The sequence below is a fragment of the Carcharodon carcharias genome, chromosome 1 (genome assembly GCF_017639515.1).
Source record: "Carcharodon carcharias isolate sCarCar2 chromosome 1, sCarCar2.pri, whole genome shotgun sequence".
In the NCBI taxonomy this organism is placed as follows: Eukaryota; Metazoa; Chordata; class Chondrichthyes; order Lamniformes; family Lamnidae; genus Carcharodon; species Carcharodon carcharias.
In genome coordinates this window covers 15651675-15666055 of record NC_054467.1, presented here as the reverse complement: position 1 = coordinate 15666055, position 14381 = coordinate 15651675, and the positions used below count along the sequence as shown (strand labels likewise).

Sequence of the window (14381 nt, the reverse complement as noted above, 5' to 3'; positions counted from 1 at the left end):
CTTTCTCCATTTGGGCGTAATTTTGTTCTGCCTTGGACAATGTGCGTGAGGTGTATGCAATGGGCTTTTCATTGCCATCAGGAAATGTGTGGGAGATGACAGCTCCAACGCCACATCCAGATGCATCACAAGCCAGGCTGACAGGTAACTTTTCAGTGAAATGTGCCAGGACTTAACACAAGTGAGCTCTTGCTTGAGTTCCTTTAAATATATCTGACAGACTTGCGACCAATTCCATCCTTGTCGCCATCTGAAGTGTTTTGTCACTTCTTAACAATTACGAATACACCCACACACGCACACACAGCTATCTGCTTCAGAGCCCCAGCTTCCTGTGTAAAAAACAGAAGGTTCCTTTATTCCTTATTCTACCCCAGAGGGCAATACATCTGGGACTTAGCACACCCTCTTGTCAGTATTTTTATATAGCACTTCTTTTTAAAATGTCCTTTTATAAAAAAGCATAAATGTTAAAAACAAACAACACAATTCCATGCTCCAGCAACCCTCTGCTCAAAGAAATTACTTTTTAATCTCGCTGCTCATTATCTCAGTGACAATTTTAAGTGAAATATATTCATATGTCTCCAGTCCTTAGCCCACAAAACCATTAGCGTATAAACAAAGGAGTGACACATTTCAACATGGCTATGGACTATTTAGCAACACTGGCCTAAACATATTGAGCATTATCATGTTCGCAGAAGAGTTCTTTTTCATAAGCAATGGTAGAAAGCACTCCCTTAAGGTAAAGAAAATTGCAGTCCTTTGGTCTGTGATTCAACCATGTAATATGACAAGTGAGTTACAGCTCTTGGTATAATTTAGCACTTTGGTATGCAAAACGCTTCCAGCTTTATTACCCGTCACACTTGGGGTTAGGTTGGTTTTGTCTTTTGATTCTCACTGCCAAGAAAATGAATTCTCTCCAAGATTTCAGTAAAGCAATAACTTCATATTAAAGACATTTTGTACATATTTTACTTCAGAATACTTACTTTATGTTGATTGGGAAAAATAGTTGTCAGCCTCATTGTTGATGCAGATTGTTTTCTTTCACTGCATATGTTTTAATGACAATACAGTGTCCAATCTGGCATGGAGTGAAGAACTTACCGCAGTTTCTGAATGTGTCTTTTACAGGAACAGCAGCACTGAATGCCCTCCAGTTGCCAATGGCCCTGCCACAACCCGAATTGGAACTTGTCGAAAAATAGGAACCCCCCATTGCGCCAGGTTCCCAATAGTTCCAGTGTTTTCTGGCTGGGCTTGGGTGGGGCAAGAACCTTTCTTCCCCCTTACAAGATCAGCAATGCTGGGAGAAGGCCTGTGTTAGGGGTGAGGCTCTTTACACCAAGGCTTCTTGCTTCGCTGGTTCACCAGGGACCCGGCATATCAGCTGAGGCAAAGCTTGGCGGGTCAAGTTGCAATGACTAATGGGGATTACTGTTGAAGTGCCCAAATACCTCATTGTTGAAGTGGTACAAAATGAAAGAGGGCATGTTATGGAGATTAGCGAGCACCAGAGTTAGACTGTCTGCAGCCACTGATAGCAACTGGCCCTGGAACACCCACTGGACAGAGATCACGGTGAACTGACTTTCCAGGCTTCAAGTTAGCATAGAGATAGTTTAAAACCTGTGGCAATATCTGTAAGGACATCTGCAGTCAACCTGTACCATACAGCCAGCATTACAAGTAACGGGATCACTCCCTTCCTCATCTGTTTGCTTTTGCCTTGGCCAGTCTAGTATGTCAAAGGCAGGCTTAATCAATGTGCTGTCCCACACATGTATCAAACAGTGGACCGGATCCTAGGCCAATGTGGGCAGGACTACCATCTCCTTTCCTTAGTGGGTAGCAACAATGCATCATACAGGCGGTCCGCATTGCAATGTTTTTACGTGTGAAGCCCTTGGAAGATGCAGGCCTCCCAAGAGTGTTGGTTGTGAATTGTAGCTTGAATTGCTGCAGCATAATAAACAACCAAACACCTATAGGGTTATGTGACAGCATGTCATGGGCTAGAATTAAACGTGAAACAAGTTGACAGGCAACACTTTGTGGTGTGCAGGTTCATGGCACCTATCTGATAAATTGCGCTGTTGAGTAATTTTACCTCAGCAGCTTGTTGTAGTTGCAGAATCTTCTATCATATTGTTCCAAATGTGTGCAGTGTTGACCCTGGCTGCCATCTTCGGACAGGCGTGCTGCTGGGCTGTCATCTGCAGAGATACCATGGGCGGTCATCCCTTGAATTCAGCTAGCCATTTCTAATGTCTTCATACATTCTATCCTAAGTCTGAAAAAGTTTTTGGATGTGCTAAATATAGCCCACATATGCAGCCACTTACCTTCAAGTGCCCCTATGCCATTTAAAGGGCTAATGACTGTAGCTTTTTGCCTTACGGCACCATGCCCAAGATGGGCTGGGAATTCACTTTGAATTGGTGATAAGTACCAATCGCAGGACATCCAACAAGGTCAATCCATTGGGATATCAGCACCGGACCTTGAAAATTTATCCTCATCTTCTTTCTGCTCAGGAAGTCCCTGGAGGGAGATGCTGTAGATGGGAACATGCTGAGTTCAACTCGAGGTTAATTGTTGCTGCTCAGGAAAATTGATTTGTGAAAATCTGATTTCTTTAAAATGCTAATTGCTCAGTGACCGGCTTCTACCTGTTCTCCTGTGACTTGTCGTTATGTATGTTATATTTGACATCATTGTTGGGCATGTGAGCTCAATACTCATTCACACAATGTACACGTGTACTTTTACATCATGTGCATTCGTTAATAAAATGGTAAAACAAAAACAGAGACTGCGAGTGTTTCTTGATCATTGTGAGTGTTTTACTTCCATGGTTACAGAATGGTGGTAGATGTTTCTTAAGAAAATATACATACGTGAAGTGTAGTTACTTATATTGTACATGTATCAGTGAGGGGTTTCTAATGAAACAGGGTCATTATATCCATATTTGAGCTAGTCAGCAAATTCTATTGGACAATGCTGACCTTTGCTCACACTACAGTGCAATATTGTGGAAGTCTTACATTGTTCAAGATGCTGTCCTTTAGACATGAAGTAATTTGAGATCTTGTCTGCTATCTTGGATAGATGCAAAAAACCCCATGGCTTTATTTCAAGAAGGGCAGAGAGTCTTCCCAGCATCATTTCTCAAACACCAACACTAAAACAGATTACCTGGTCAGTTATCTCATTGCCATTTGTGGGACCTTGCTGTGTGCAAATTGGTTGCAGACTTTGTCTGCATTAGAACAGTAACTACACTTTAAAAGTGTAGTTTCTTTGGCAAAGTAATGCTGTGAAAGGCACAATACAAATATTTTGAGAACAATAAACGTATTTTGCCTTTCAAACAGCAATGTTTGGGAACATATGCAATATCTGATTTCTGATACCTGTTCTACAATTACAAAATAACTTATTTGAGAACCAGCTGCACACTCGAAAACAAGACTATTAAAAAATTAGCTGTTGTAGTAACTCACTGCAGAATTAATCAAATGGTCACATAAATGTAATGCCCTTTTGGGTGCTTCTTTGAAGATAACAACAGCCAAAGAAAATTTTTTAGCCAGATACAAAGGGGAAAAATTATGTTTTAAGGGAGTTGCTTGTTTGGCTATCACAGTAATTGACAAGCTGGTATGTTAGTACAGCTAGTTAAATAGCATCCCTAACATCGTCAAACTGCACTCACATTTATGTTATAGCCTCTTTATGTTACACTTTCTTAATGAGTCACTTATGCTTAATGCGCGTTCCCACTGAATTTCTTGGACATCTGTGCAAAACATTACTGGTACACATTCTTGCTTCCATTCAGGGCCGCACTTCACAGGTGTTAGGCTTAAGCAGCCCACACACAAAGGAAAAGAGTGAAAGAAAGACATCTGCATTCTTGATTAAAGCTCCCTGAATTGTAAGATTCAGTTTGTGAATGGCTGCCATAAGGATTATTCTAAATCTTGCACACACACACACGCGCGTCATAGAATACATAGGGAACATACATATTTTTTAATTGCAAAATAACTGGCTGAGATGGAGCTTTGAAATGGAAGGTCCTATCTCTGTAACTTTCTTTAGTTTTTATAGCAAACCCACCAAACTCTCCCTCCCTTTAACTTCAGCATCTTGTACATCCCCACCAGAGATTGTACCTTTAGCCATCTGGACCCCACTGTCTGTAGTTCCCGCAGCTCAGACCCACTCTAGCCTCCTTTAAGGGCCCTCTTTTAAATCTCACTACTTTGTCCAAGTTTTTAAGATCATCCCTAATACAAAATTAAAATACTACATATGCCGCAAGTCAGAAATAAAAACAGAAAATGCTGGAAATACACAGCAGGTAAGACAGCACCTGTGGAGAAAGAAGCAGAGTTAACATTTCTGGTCAATAACTTTTCACCATAAGGTTGATTGACCTAAAATGTTGACTTTGTCCCAGGCTCCAAAAATGCTGCCTGACCTGCTAAGTGTTTCCAGCATTTTCTGTTTTTATTTTGATCATCCTTCTTAATCTCTCATTCTTGGAGACAGTAGCAGCTTTCTTCACTGAAGAGCATGAATGGGTGTTTTTGAATTACAGGTACTACGTAAATACAACAAAAAAAAAAAAAACAAAATGTTGGAATATGCAATAGGCCCATCAGCATTCAGGAGATAAAGTGGGGAAAAAAACTTGTATTTATACGGAAAATTTCAAAGCCTCAGGATGTCCCAAAACAAATCGCAGCAAATGAATTACTTTTTGACATTTAATCACTATTATAATGTAAGGAAATGTCACAGCCAAATTCCACAGCAAAATCCAACTAACAGCAATGAGATAAATGACCAAAATATGTTCCAGTGATGCGAGGGACAAATTTTAAGACAGGACATGAGAGAACTCTCTTGCTCTTCTTCAAAATCGCACCATGGTATCTTTTCCATCCACCTGAGGGGGCAGAAAGAGCCTCGCTTAAACTGTGCATCCAAAAGATGTCACTTCTGGCTGTGAAGCACTCCTCTGGTACTGCATTCAAATGTTGGCCTAGCATGTGTGCTCAGATTTCTGGGTTTGGGCTTGAGCTAATAACCCTAAAACTAAAAGGAAATGAATGAGGGAGCACTACACATGCAAAAAAAACTGCAAGGGTTGCAGGAGCAGGTGGCTTTCCTTTGTTTTGGAACAGTTGCTAAACTTGTTCCTGCACTTCAAAGGAGTCCAGGCACTCCAGGGACTGAATTTTGCCCATGGCGGGTAGGCTCAGCGGGGGCGGTTGCGCGATCAGCACTGCACCACAATTTCATACTGGCGAGCCAATTAAGGCCTGCCCAGCCTGAAATGCAAGCGGCAGTGCTCAATACTGCCTGTGTAGGCTGGGGGAGGGGGATTGAAGGGCGAGCGGGTCGAGTGTGAGCTTCGTGCATGCATGCGCTCGTTTTACAATCTCCCTGAGGCACAGAGCTGCCTCAGGGACACGAAGAGATATAAAGAAAATAAAAACATAACGAAACATGTTCCCACTCATAAACCTCTGTCACACAAACAGGGGCATGTTATTAATTAATTGCAAACCTTTTATTTTATTTTTATTTGCTTTTGGAAACCCCATCCTGCCCATGGATGAGGTTTCCAAAAAAATGCAAAGGCCACTTGGCATTTTTGCCTGCCCACCAACCGCAAGGTTGGACGAGCAGTGAAAAATTTAGCTTAATTATTTAATGGCCTTAACAGGCCTTTTAAGTGTCGGTGAGCACACTGCCAACTCTGGCGCACACCCACTGACTGAGGTATCATGCGACTGTGCATTGACGTCTGCACACTCAGCCGATGTCAACGTGCGTCATTTCAGACTCAAGCGGGCCGGGCACACGCCTGCCCAAGCGAAAATTTCTGCCCCAGGAGAATCACAGCCACCTCCCTCCAAACAGAACAGACTACAATCTTGGCAAGTCTCTAGCTGTCAGCCTCAAACAGACTGTTATGAGGAAATGCATGCCTGACACCCCCTCAAGTTCCTGCCTGTTTCCTAGTATTAGGACTAGTCCCTAGGCAAGGACCCCAATTTAACTTCGTGAACAGGATCCCAATTTTGTTATGCTCCAAAGTGAGGAAAAATGAGCAGGCTCCTCTTCTTTATTCAACCCCCTCAGTTGGTCGCAACAAGGTTAATTTAAAATGGATCCCTTCGCCCGTGGATATCTTTTCCCGTCGAAATGTTTTTTTTTTTAGAAGGAGCCAATTTAACCAGGCTTTCTTGAGTCAAAAAAATGTTTATTAGTTATTAAAACCCGAGAAAGATCATAAAAATGCAACACACATACACACATATTGGAAATGAGAAGCTAAGAGTCCAAATAAAAGTTTTTTTTTAAAAAAGAATCAGTCTTTGGCTTGTCCGTGAGGTGTAGATTGCAATATGTTGCGGCCGTTAAGTTGGGTGATTCCAGTAGAGCTGACTTTGGCAGTTTCGCAGTTGGTTTGGAGACATTTGGTTTTGCAGGGTAGCTGAAGAAACTGTCCTATTTCCTTTTTGATTGTGGCTTCTGCTGAGCCTTGTCTCCAGCAACAGAGAGAGAGAGGGAGAGGGAGAGAGAGGTTGCCTGCAACTGCAGGGGTGCCTAGTTGGTGGTCTTGTTGCTGTCACACACATACAGCTCATCAGCACACACTGCACTGCTCTGCAGCTAGCTTTTTAGCCCATTTTCCCAGTGCATTCCTGTAAGGGGGGTAAAAAAATAATCTTGTACCCAGAGTCTGTTTTCTTTCATCTCCGATCATATTACACATTCCGAAATATAAATCAACAGGAGATGGATTTTAGGTGACTGCTGAGATGTGGTAATCAGTCTTTTGTCTCTGCAACCACAGGAGATTAAAGTTATCTTTCCTATCTCCCTTTCAAGTGTCTCTGCTTGAGGAAGGCCATGACTCTTTTTCAGGTGCGACATTCCATGCTCTCTCAGGACAGGTCTGTCAGTATATTCCACATAGGAATTTTCCAGAAGGTGGTCACTTTACGTTATCAGCCATCTTTTTCTCAGTGTCCTTTCTTGTATTTCTTTAAAAACACACAAGCCTTCCTCAAAAAGTTCAATATGCCCGTAAGCAAATTGTGGCTATAATCGGTTTTTCATGACACCAGAGCTGGGCTGCTGTCTTCATCACTCCCATTGCCTACATACCCAGTGTTCCTTTAAGTAACCAGTTTACTTCCTACCCCTGCATCCCATCTCTGCCTTTCTTCCAGGAGTTATTCAGCCCCCTCTCACTCTCCACCTATTTTCAGCTCTCTCTCCATGATATATACGGAGTTTACCTTCCCACTCCACTGTAGACTAGCGTTTCCGACCCCCTCCCCCAACACCACTTCCTAAGCATATCTAGAGCCCTTGCAGTCTGCACATCACCATATATTTAAATGAGCTGACTCCAAAATTGACGACATGGGTCAGTGCCTGAAGGTGGGTAAGCTGTAACAAAGTTGTCGGAATTCCAGGCCTTCATATGATCAAGCATAAGAACTCCCAAAATTGAATTGGACCCAATAAGCGTGAGTCAAACCCTGTAGCACCAGTGATGGGTAGAAACTTATTTATTGCCAATTAATTTTGTCCAAGACACTGACTTGTTCCAAAATATACAAACAGAACATCATATCAGAAACCCAGTCTGCTGCCATGCAAACCTACTAAGTGCTGACATTTACCTTATGTTAGGCTTCAGGCTTCTGCCTGTAAAAATTTAAAAGGTGATTTTTGTTTACTGGTAGACATTTTGCCCAATTTTAATAAGGCATCAAAACACAGTATCCCTTTGCAGGGATTTGCTTCACCACTATTTTGAAAAATCTACCTACATCCTGTCTAAAGCAAAGTCAAGAAAGACAGTGCCCATCTATATATTCAATTTTATGTGGACTTTAAACGAACTCTATGAAGAAATTTTCTGCAAGTAACTTCTCTCCCACTTGCATTATGACAGTGCATCTCCTTATGGCTCATGGAGACATTCTAAATGCATCAGCACAAAACAAAAGTGAGCAGACGACCGGTTCTAAGGTGTCTAAAGGTGCAGCTGAGGGGTGCTTCACAGCAACTAGGTCACCACATCCAGACTTTCCCTCTCACGTGAGGAAGTGCTTGGGCATGGCTCAACATTGTCCTAGATTACATGACTAAAACTGAGAAACTCTCCACACGGGAAAGCAAAGGTGTGAATCCACATAATTATTTTGTAGCAAAGTGCATCAATGCTCCACAATGTGATGGCACTTTCGTAATCTTACAAAAATGAATACGGAAACACAAAGTAATATTATCTGATGAACAGAATAATCAATGTCTTCATGTGGAAAAAAAAATCATATTCCGGTCATAAGAGCTTAACCAGAAGTCAACCGTGGAAATTTTAGAAAAAATTGCACCAAAAACTTATTTTGCATGAAGACATCAAGCACCTTAAGGTACCAGTTTAATGTGTGGTATTCCTTTCCAACTTATGTAGAAGAGTTAACAGAACCATTCTCAGTATGTGTTGTGCAACAGGGTAGTTCCTTTGGACTTTCTACCATTAAGAGTCCTTCTAGGGTCGCAAAGTGACTGTGGCCATTGGTAGCACAAGGATATGCTCTCAATGCGTTTGTTGCAGTACAGTATCGTACTGTACAATACAGGCAGAGACTTTCAAATCAAATGAGAAACTTCCATTGCCAAAATATCCTATTTGTTGCTCATGTCACTGCAGAAATTATCCCACTTACATTACATTTCCAAGACACCAACAGTGGAGAATAGTCTTCCTTTGCAGCATTCAGCAGTATATATTAATGGATCTAACAATAACAAGAAAACAGCCGTTGTGTGAATATTTTCACAACGCATAAAGAATGTCATTAAGAACAACTTAATGGTGAGTTCTGATACATTCAAGATTTTGTTTAAAATATACAATAACGTGAGTTTACCAAAATTATCATCTTGTCGTTTTCTGCTGCTTTCCTCCAGCCTAGCTGAATGTTCCTAACCCAGGTATCTCCAGCTAAATTAGGATGTGTGCAAAACATGGGAAGCATGGAGCTTGACCCAGATGGCTTGCTTTTTATTTTGCCACCACAAGTTGTGTGGTGTTGAAATGTTAATCAGAAAACCAATGGTAGTGAAATAGGTTCAATTGAAAAGTCCTTTCCCTTTTTTCACTTTCTTCTTGGTAGTACAGGAGATTTTCTCTGGATTTGAAGAGTCAAACCAATCTGGGAGCTTCCTTTTTATTGACTGACTGCAGGCCTGGAAGACAATAGAAATATGCAATTAGCACTTGGCCTTAAATCCCAATGGCACAGCTTTGATGCTCCACAAGGATCTAATTTGAATTACAGTCAAACCTGTACTAGAATCATCTCCATAACACAACCACTTGCCCACAGCACTCAAACACATTTTGGGTCAAACCAACATCTGCTACAGTTCAATCTAATTACCCTCTATTTACACCACCCACCTTTATGTTAGTTATCAGGCGTTTAATCAAATAATCAAATTTTCTTTAGTCATCCCATCTGCAGAAGACTCCTAGGAGGACAATAGAAATATCTCAGGGGTCCTCAAAACGTCCCTGAAGAGGTCAAACACCCCCACTGACTCATGGGCGACCATGACTTATGACTGACCAGAATGGAGAAGGTTTATTTGGGAAGGCACCGAACATATCAAGAGACTTCATCAGGAATGGGAAAGAGTGAAGTCAAGGCATTGGAGGGAGCGCATAAACCACCCAGCTACCCAGCCCTTCAAGAACCATCTGCCCAAAGGTGGCAGAGTCTGCAGATCGCACATTGGACTTATCAGCCATTTCAGAACCCATCGAACCAGAGTGGAAGCAAGTCATCCTTGATCCAGAGGGACTGCCTAAGAAGATATAACAATCAATCTTCAAGGGCTTCCATGATTCAGGAATGCCAGTTCAAGTCAAGGACAAAAGTCCTTCACTGTAACAATTGTCAAAATTAGTGCCAGGATGTTATCAGGTAGTGAACCTATATCAGCAAATTCATATGTTGGTGACTGGATGCATATATTGTTAAATGCTTCAGTACACAAGATTGATACTGACAAATTAATGTGGCAAAAAATAATGCACTGCAAATTTGCAATGTGATTCATGCTTTTCACTCTCCAGAATCCCTTAGAGGAAGCCGACTGCTCCATTCTGAGCCAGCACTACAAGAAATACACATTTAACAAAAGTTTCACAGGTTTAAAAATTACGCATAATCCCTCATTAATTGTCATGATCAGCCTCCATTCAAAGATCAAATTTGCAGGTAGGGTAGCAGTGACAGATATAGCTCACTTCTCATGAAGATATGCATCTCAAAAAGCATGGCCTATGAATACAAAGTGGAGCGTTAATACCTTAAACATTCTTAGATACATTATTATCTCGAAGGTGAGATGACCTACAAGCATAAACCTATCAACCAGTAATGCTGAATACAGCAAGGAATGCAAGTGCCTCATCAGCCAGCTCATTAAGATGTAGTATCACCCTTCTTCAGAGCAATGTCCTCAATGAAATACTTATTCACAAAGAGTCTGGTAATTTTTTTACTGTTAAATATTTTCACTAAATTAGTGTATTATGCTTTCGTTTCGATGTAAGATTAACAAAGAAACATTAAGTTTTGGGTCACATTGTTTGTTTTAATTAATACTTCTACAACTTATTTGCCTTTGCTGTTCAGATGTGCAAGTTAATGAACCTCTTGTCAGATAGAGTGCTCTTCAAATAATCATTTGCCCATGAAGGTTCAGGTTGGGTTCGGAGAGAAATTTTCCATGATTCTTCCCTCCAAATTGGCCTTGGGTTTTTTTGTGGTTTTTCGCCTCTCCCAGATGATTACACTGTTGGGTGGGGAGTGCTTTAATTGTGATATATAAGGCATCAAAAGTGTATGGGAGAGGCCAGGTGAGCCTTTCTGTGGCAGCTGTGGAACAGTGGTAGCCTGAGTCAAAAGGTTGTGGTTTAAGGCCTAACCCAAAGGCTTAAGCAGAAAAACTAGGCTGATTCTTCAATGCTGAACCGTCAGGAGACCCCGCATTTTGGACGAGATGTTAAATCAGGGTTTGCCTCTCAGCTGGATGTAAATAAACCTGACAATTATTTAAAGAAGAGCATGGGAGTTTTCCCAATGTCTTGGTCAATACTTATCCTTCAACCCACAACTGAAACAGAAAGTTTATGCTGTACACAAATTGGCTGCTGCATTTCCCTACACAGCAATGACTAAGTACTTCATTGCCTGTAAAATGCTTTGGGATGCAAAGGTGGTTTCAGAGTTTCATTTTCGTCAGGTGCTTGTAGTTACCACAAGGAGCGGTAGTTACCACAATCAGAGGAATAATGTAGATGCTGCTAAGTAGATTGTTTTGACAAACCCGGCTTTCGGAAGCCCCAGCAGTTTATTTCAAGTGAAAAGACGACCTTGGACAACTTAGTGATAAAGTGATTAGCAAGTATATCCTCCAGGAGACTTAGTCTACTCTCCCCTTAGGTTTTTAATTCCATTGACAGTGTCTGTAAAACAGCTTTGTGGGGTGTCCTGTTACTTTTACTTTTTTAGGTTTGCTGTCTAAATTTGACTAAAACCTGCAGCAATATTTTTTGCCTGTTTTGGCAGCAAGGATTGGGAACACCCTCCTAAATTAATACTATGATACTATAAGACAGCTTCCAAGTTGTGTAAGGAATGCCCGAATAGGGAAGCAGGTAAGATTAACTGCCTTGTAGGTTCTTCGCTATTCTCCAAATCTCTAAAGCATCACGGTCCTTAGCAGCTATCCTTTTAGTTCCAGATTGATTGCTATTGTTTGCTTTGTGGTCAGGGATTTTTTTTTTAAGCGGAGTAATTTTAAAGCTAGTGTATGCCAACAGCTTGGGAACACGTGAAATTGGGTAGGGAAAATCAATCACAAAAACTCATGAAGTGGTGTTTTGAAGAAGCTTTTCCCCATCTGTGTCAAGCAGAAGGATGACAACTCTTCAATAATTTTTCCCAGCGGACGCGGTAACTTTCTACACATTCACCCCATCATTTATTAAGATTATAACTACACGATGTTATAGATGCCAGTAATGAGGAATCACGTAAATTGTCTTTTTGTACTTACAATTTCACAACTTATATTAATAAGGCTTCAAGAGGTCGTGTGACAAACATGTACTATTATTGCATTGCGGTTAAACTCAGGACAAATGTTTTCATTCATTGTCAACCTACTTCGACAAAATTGCACACTGTTTCTACATAAGGTAATAGCAGTCAACACAAGAGTTCAAGATAATTCCATAAACTGAACATATCAACATACAACAAAGAGCCTGATGAAGCTGTAAACTGTTTTAAGAGCTCCTCTGAATTGCAAGCATGTTTGGTTATATTTTGCAACTCAGTTTCAGTTGTTAATCTATAGAGTTTGTTGCAAAAACATAATGATATTTCAAAGAAATGTTTGCCTGTTACAAAATGCAAGGAATCTACACAGATGGATGAATTTCATGAGACTCCAGTAGCTGTGCTATATGCACTAACCTTGGACTGACTTCTTAGGAGCAGCCCTTTTGTCAAAGTGACTGACTGGTCTGTGCCTCTTCCAATCACTCAGTGTCACAGCTGATGGCTTTGGCTGGTGACTGAATGTTGATTAATGTTACCAGTTCCATTGTGGCTGTCAATGGGCCAACTGAATGTTTTGAGTTTCTTGAAATAGTAAAGTGATGAGCAATGCATGGAGGATGCAGTGATAAATTATTCTGGAAAAGTAGTAAACTGGTTTTCTCCAGTTTTTGCATAAATTCAATGCAAATACTGACAGTGGGCTATATAACTCCCTTACATTAATCTTCAATCTGTCATGCTAATTTGCTCTGTAGTTTTGGATCATTTCCTGATGGAAATTGATGGAGTTAATATTCATATTGTTTTTCCTTCCTTCATTCATTCTGCTTGTTAGTATTAGGAGCAACATTATCTACAGCATTGTAATGGGCATGGGTATTAGAATAGTGGCAATAGCTAATGCAAGGAATAAACCCAACATGCCACAGTACATTGATCAGAAACTCTGAGGGCATGAGCTCATATAACACTGTGGAGAGTTGTGAATTTGAATTCATGGAATTTGGTCATTTTCAAGCTGACACCAGAAAAAATGACCATGAAAGCTGGACTGTGGTTAAAAGCCCAACTGGTTCACATGTCATTTGGGGAGACGAAGCTACTGGCCCTACCCTGTCAGGTCCATGCATGATTCCAGTCCATGCTGTTTGACTGCTATTTCTCTCAGGATATTAAACAACACTACCTTACATTTATACAGCACTTTTAATGTAATCAAAAGGCCTAAGGCACTTCACAGGAGCCTTATAAAACAAAATGTGTGTGACACCGAGCCACAAAAGGAAATATTAGGTCAGGTGACCAAAAAGCTTGGTCAAAGAAGTAGGTTTTAAGAACTGTCCTAAAAGACAAATGCAAGGTAGAGAGCTGTCTGGAGGGAATTTCAGAGTCTGGAGCCTAGGCACCTGAAGGCACAGCCACCAATGGTGGTACGATTACTGTTGGGAATGCACAAGAGGCCTGAATTAAAGGAGGGCAGGTATCTCAGAGGGCTGTGGGGTTGGAGGAGATTACACGGAAAGAGGGAGACAAGGCTATGGAGGGACCTTAAAAGAAAAATGAGAATTTTTTTAAATAAGATGTTGCTAGACCGGAACTGAAATATACATATTTTCTAAAGGCTATATAACATTAAGATAACATGAAACTATTTTAATCTCATTGTCCTTGGGTGTACTGAATTTTGTAGACACAACTTTTTTGTATACAGCATTAAGCAATGTGGTCACACTCAAAAACAAGCTTTATAGATGCATGAAAGAATTGCATGGGCCCAAATCATTCAGCATAGATTATCTTCACCCATAAAGTCTCACACAAATAGTCTGTCTCACTCTGCCTCACCTCTGTCTGTGAATCATCAAACAAGTCAGCTACAGATGTATCAATCATTGGCTGGTTCCATGATGCTAAACTAATAGAGGATACGCTTCTCTGAACGCTCTGACTCCTGTCAGCGGGCTGACTGGAAGATGTCACCGCAGGCTTTTCTGTATCTGCATCCTTCCCCTGGAGATAACAAAATGTAAATTTTCATTTGGAGTAATTTTTGAAACAGGAGCAAGCTTGCAAGTTCATTACTGCTACTTCACAACACGGCACCTTTTATGTAGAAAAAAAACGTTCCTAAGGGCTTCACAGAGGCGTAGACAAAAATATTGCATGCCAAGCTGAAAAAGGAGA

General features: G+C 40.9%; 1 protein-coding gene across 11 annotated transcripts in view; it reads right to left on the bottom strand.

The window, feature by feature from the left end:
• Positions 1-271: 271 nt before the first annotated feature.
• wrn (WRN RecQ like helicase) overlaps positions 272-14381 on the bottom strand; it is a 109834-nt gene continuing 95724 nt past the window's right edge. For 6 of the 11 annotated variants that reach the window (XM_041177660.1, XM_041177756.1, XM_041177833.1 and 3 more), the window contains 2 exons: positions 14043-14207; positions 7599-9306 (listed from right to left, as the gene is read on the bottom strand). In XM_041177660.1, coding sequence (XP_041033594.1) covers positions 9190-9306; positions 14043-14207 — 282 coding nt within the window. In that variant the 3' untranslated portion in view covers positions 7599-9189. Of the gene's footprint in view, positions 333-6280; positions 6741-7598; positions 9307-14042; positions 14208-14381 lie in introns of those variants that run through there. The other 5 variants (XR_005941741.1, XR_005941739.1, XR_005941736.1 and 2 more) reach the window with 5 other exon arrangements.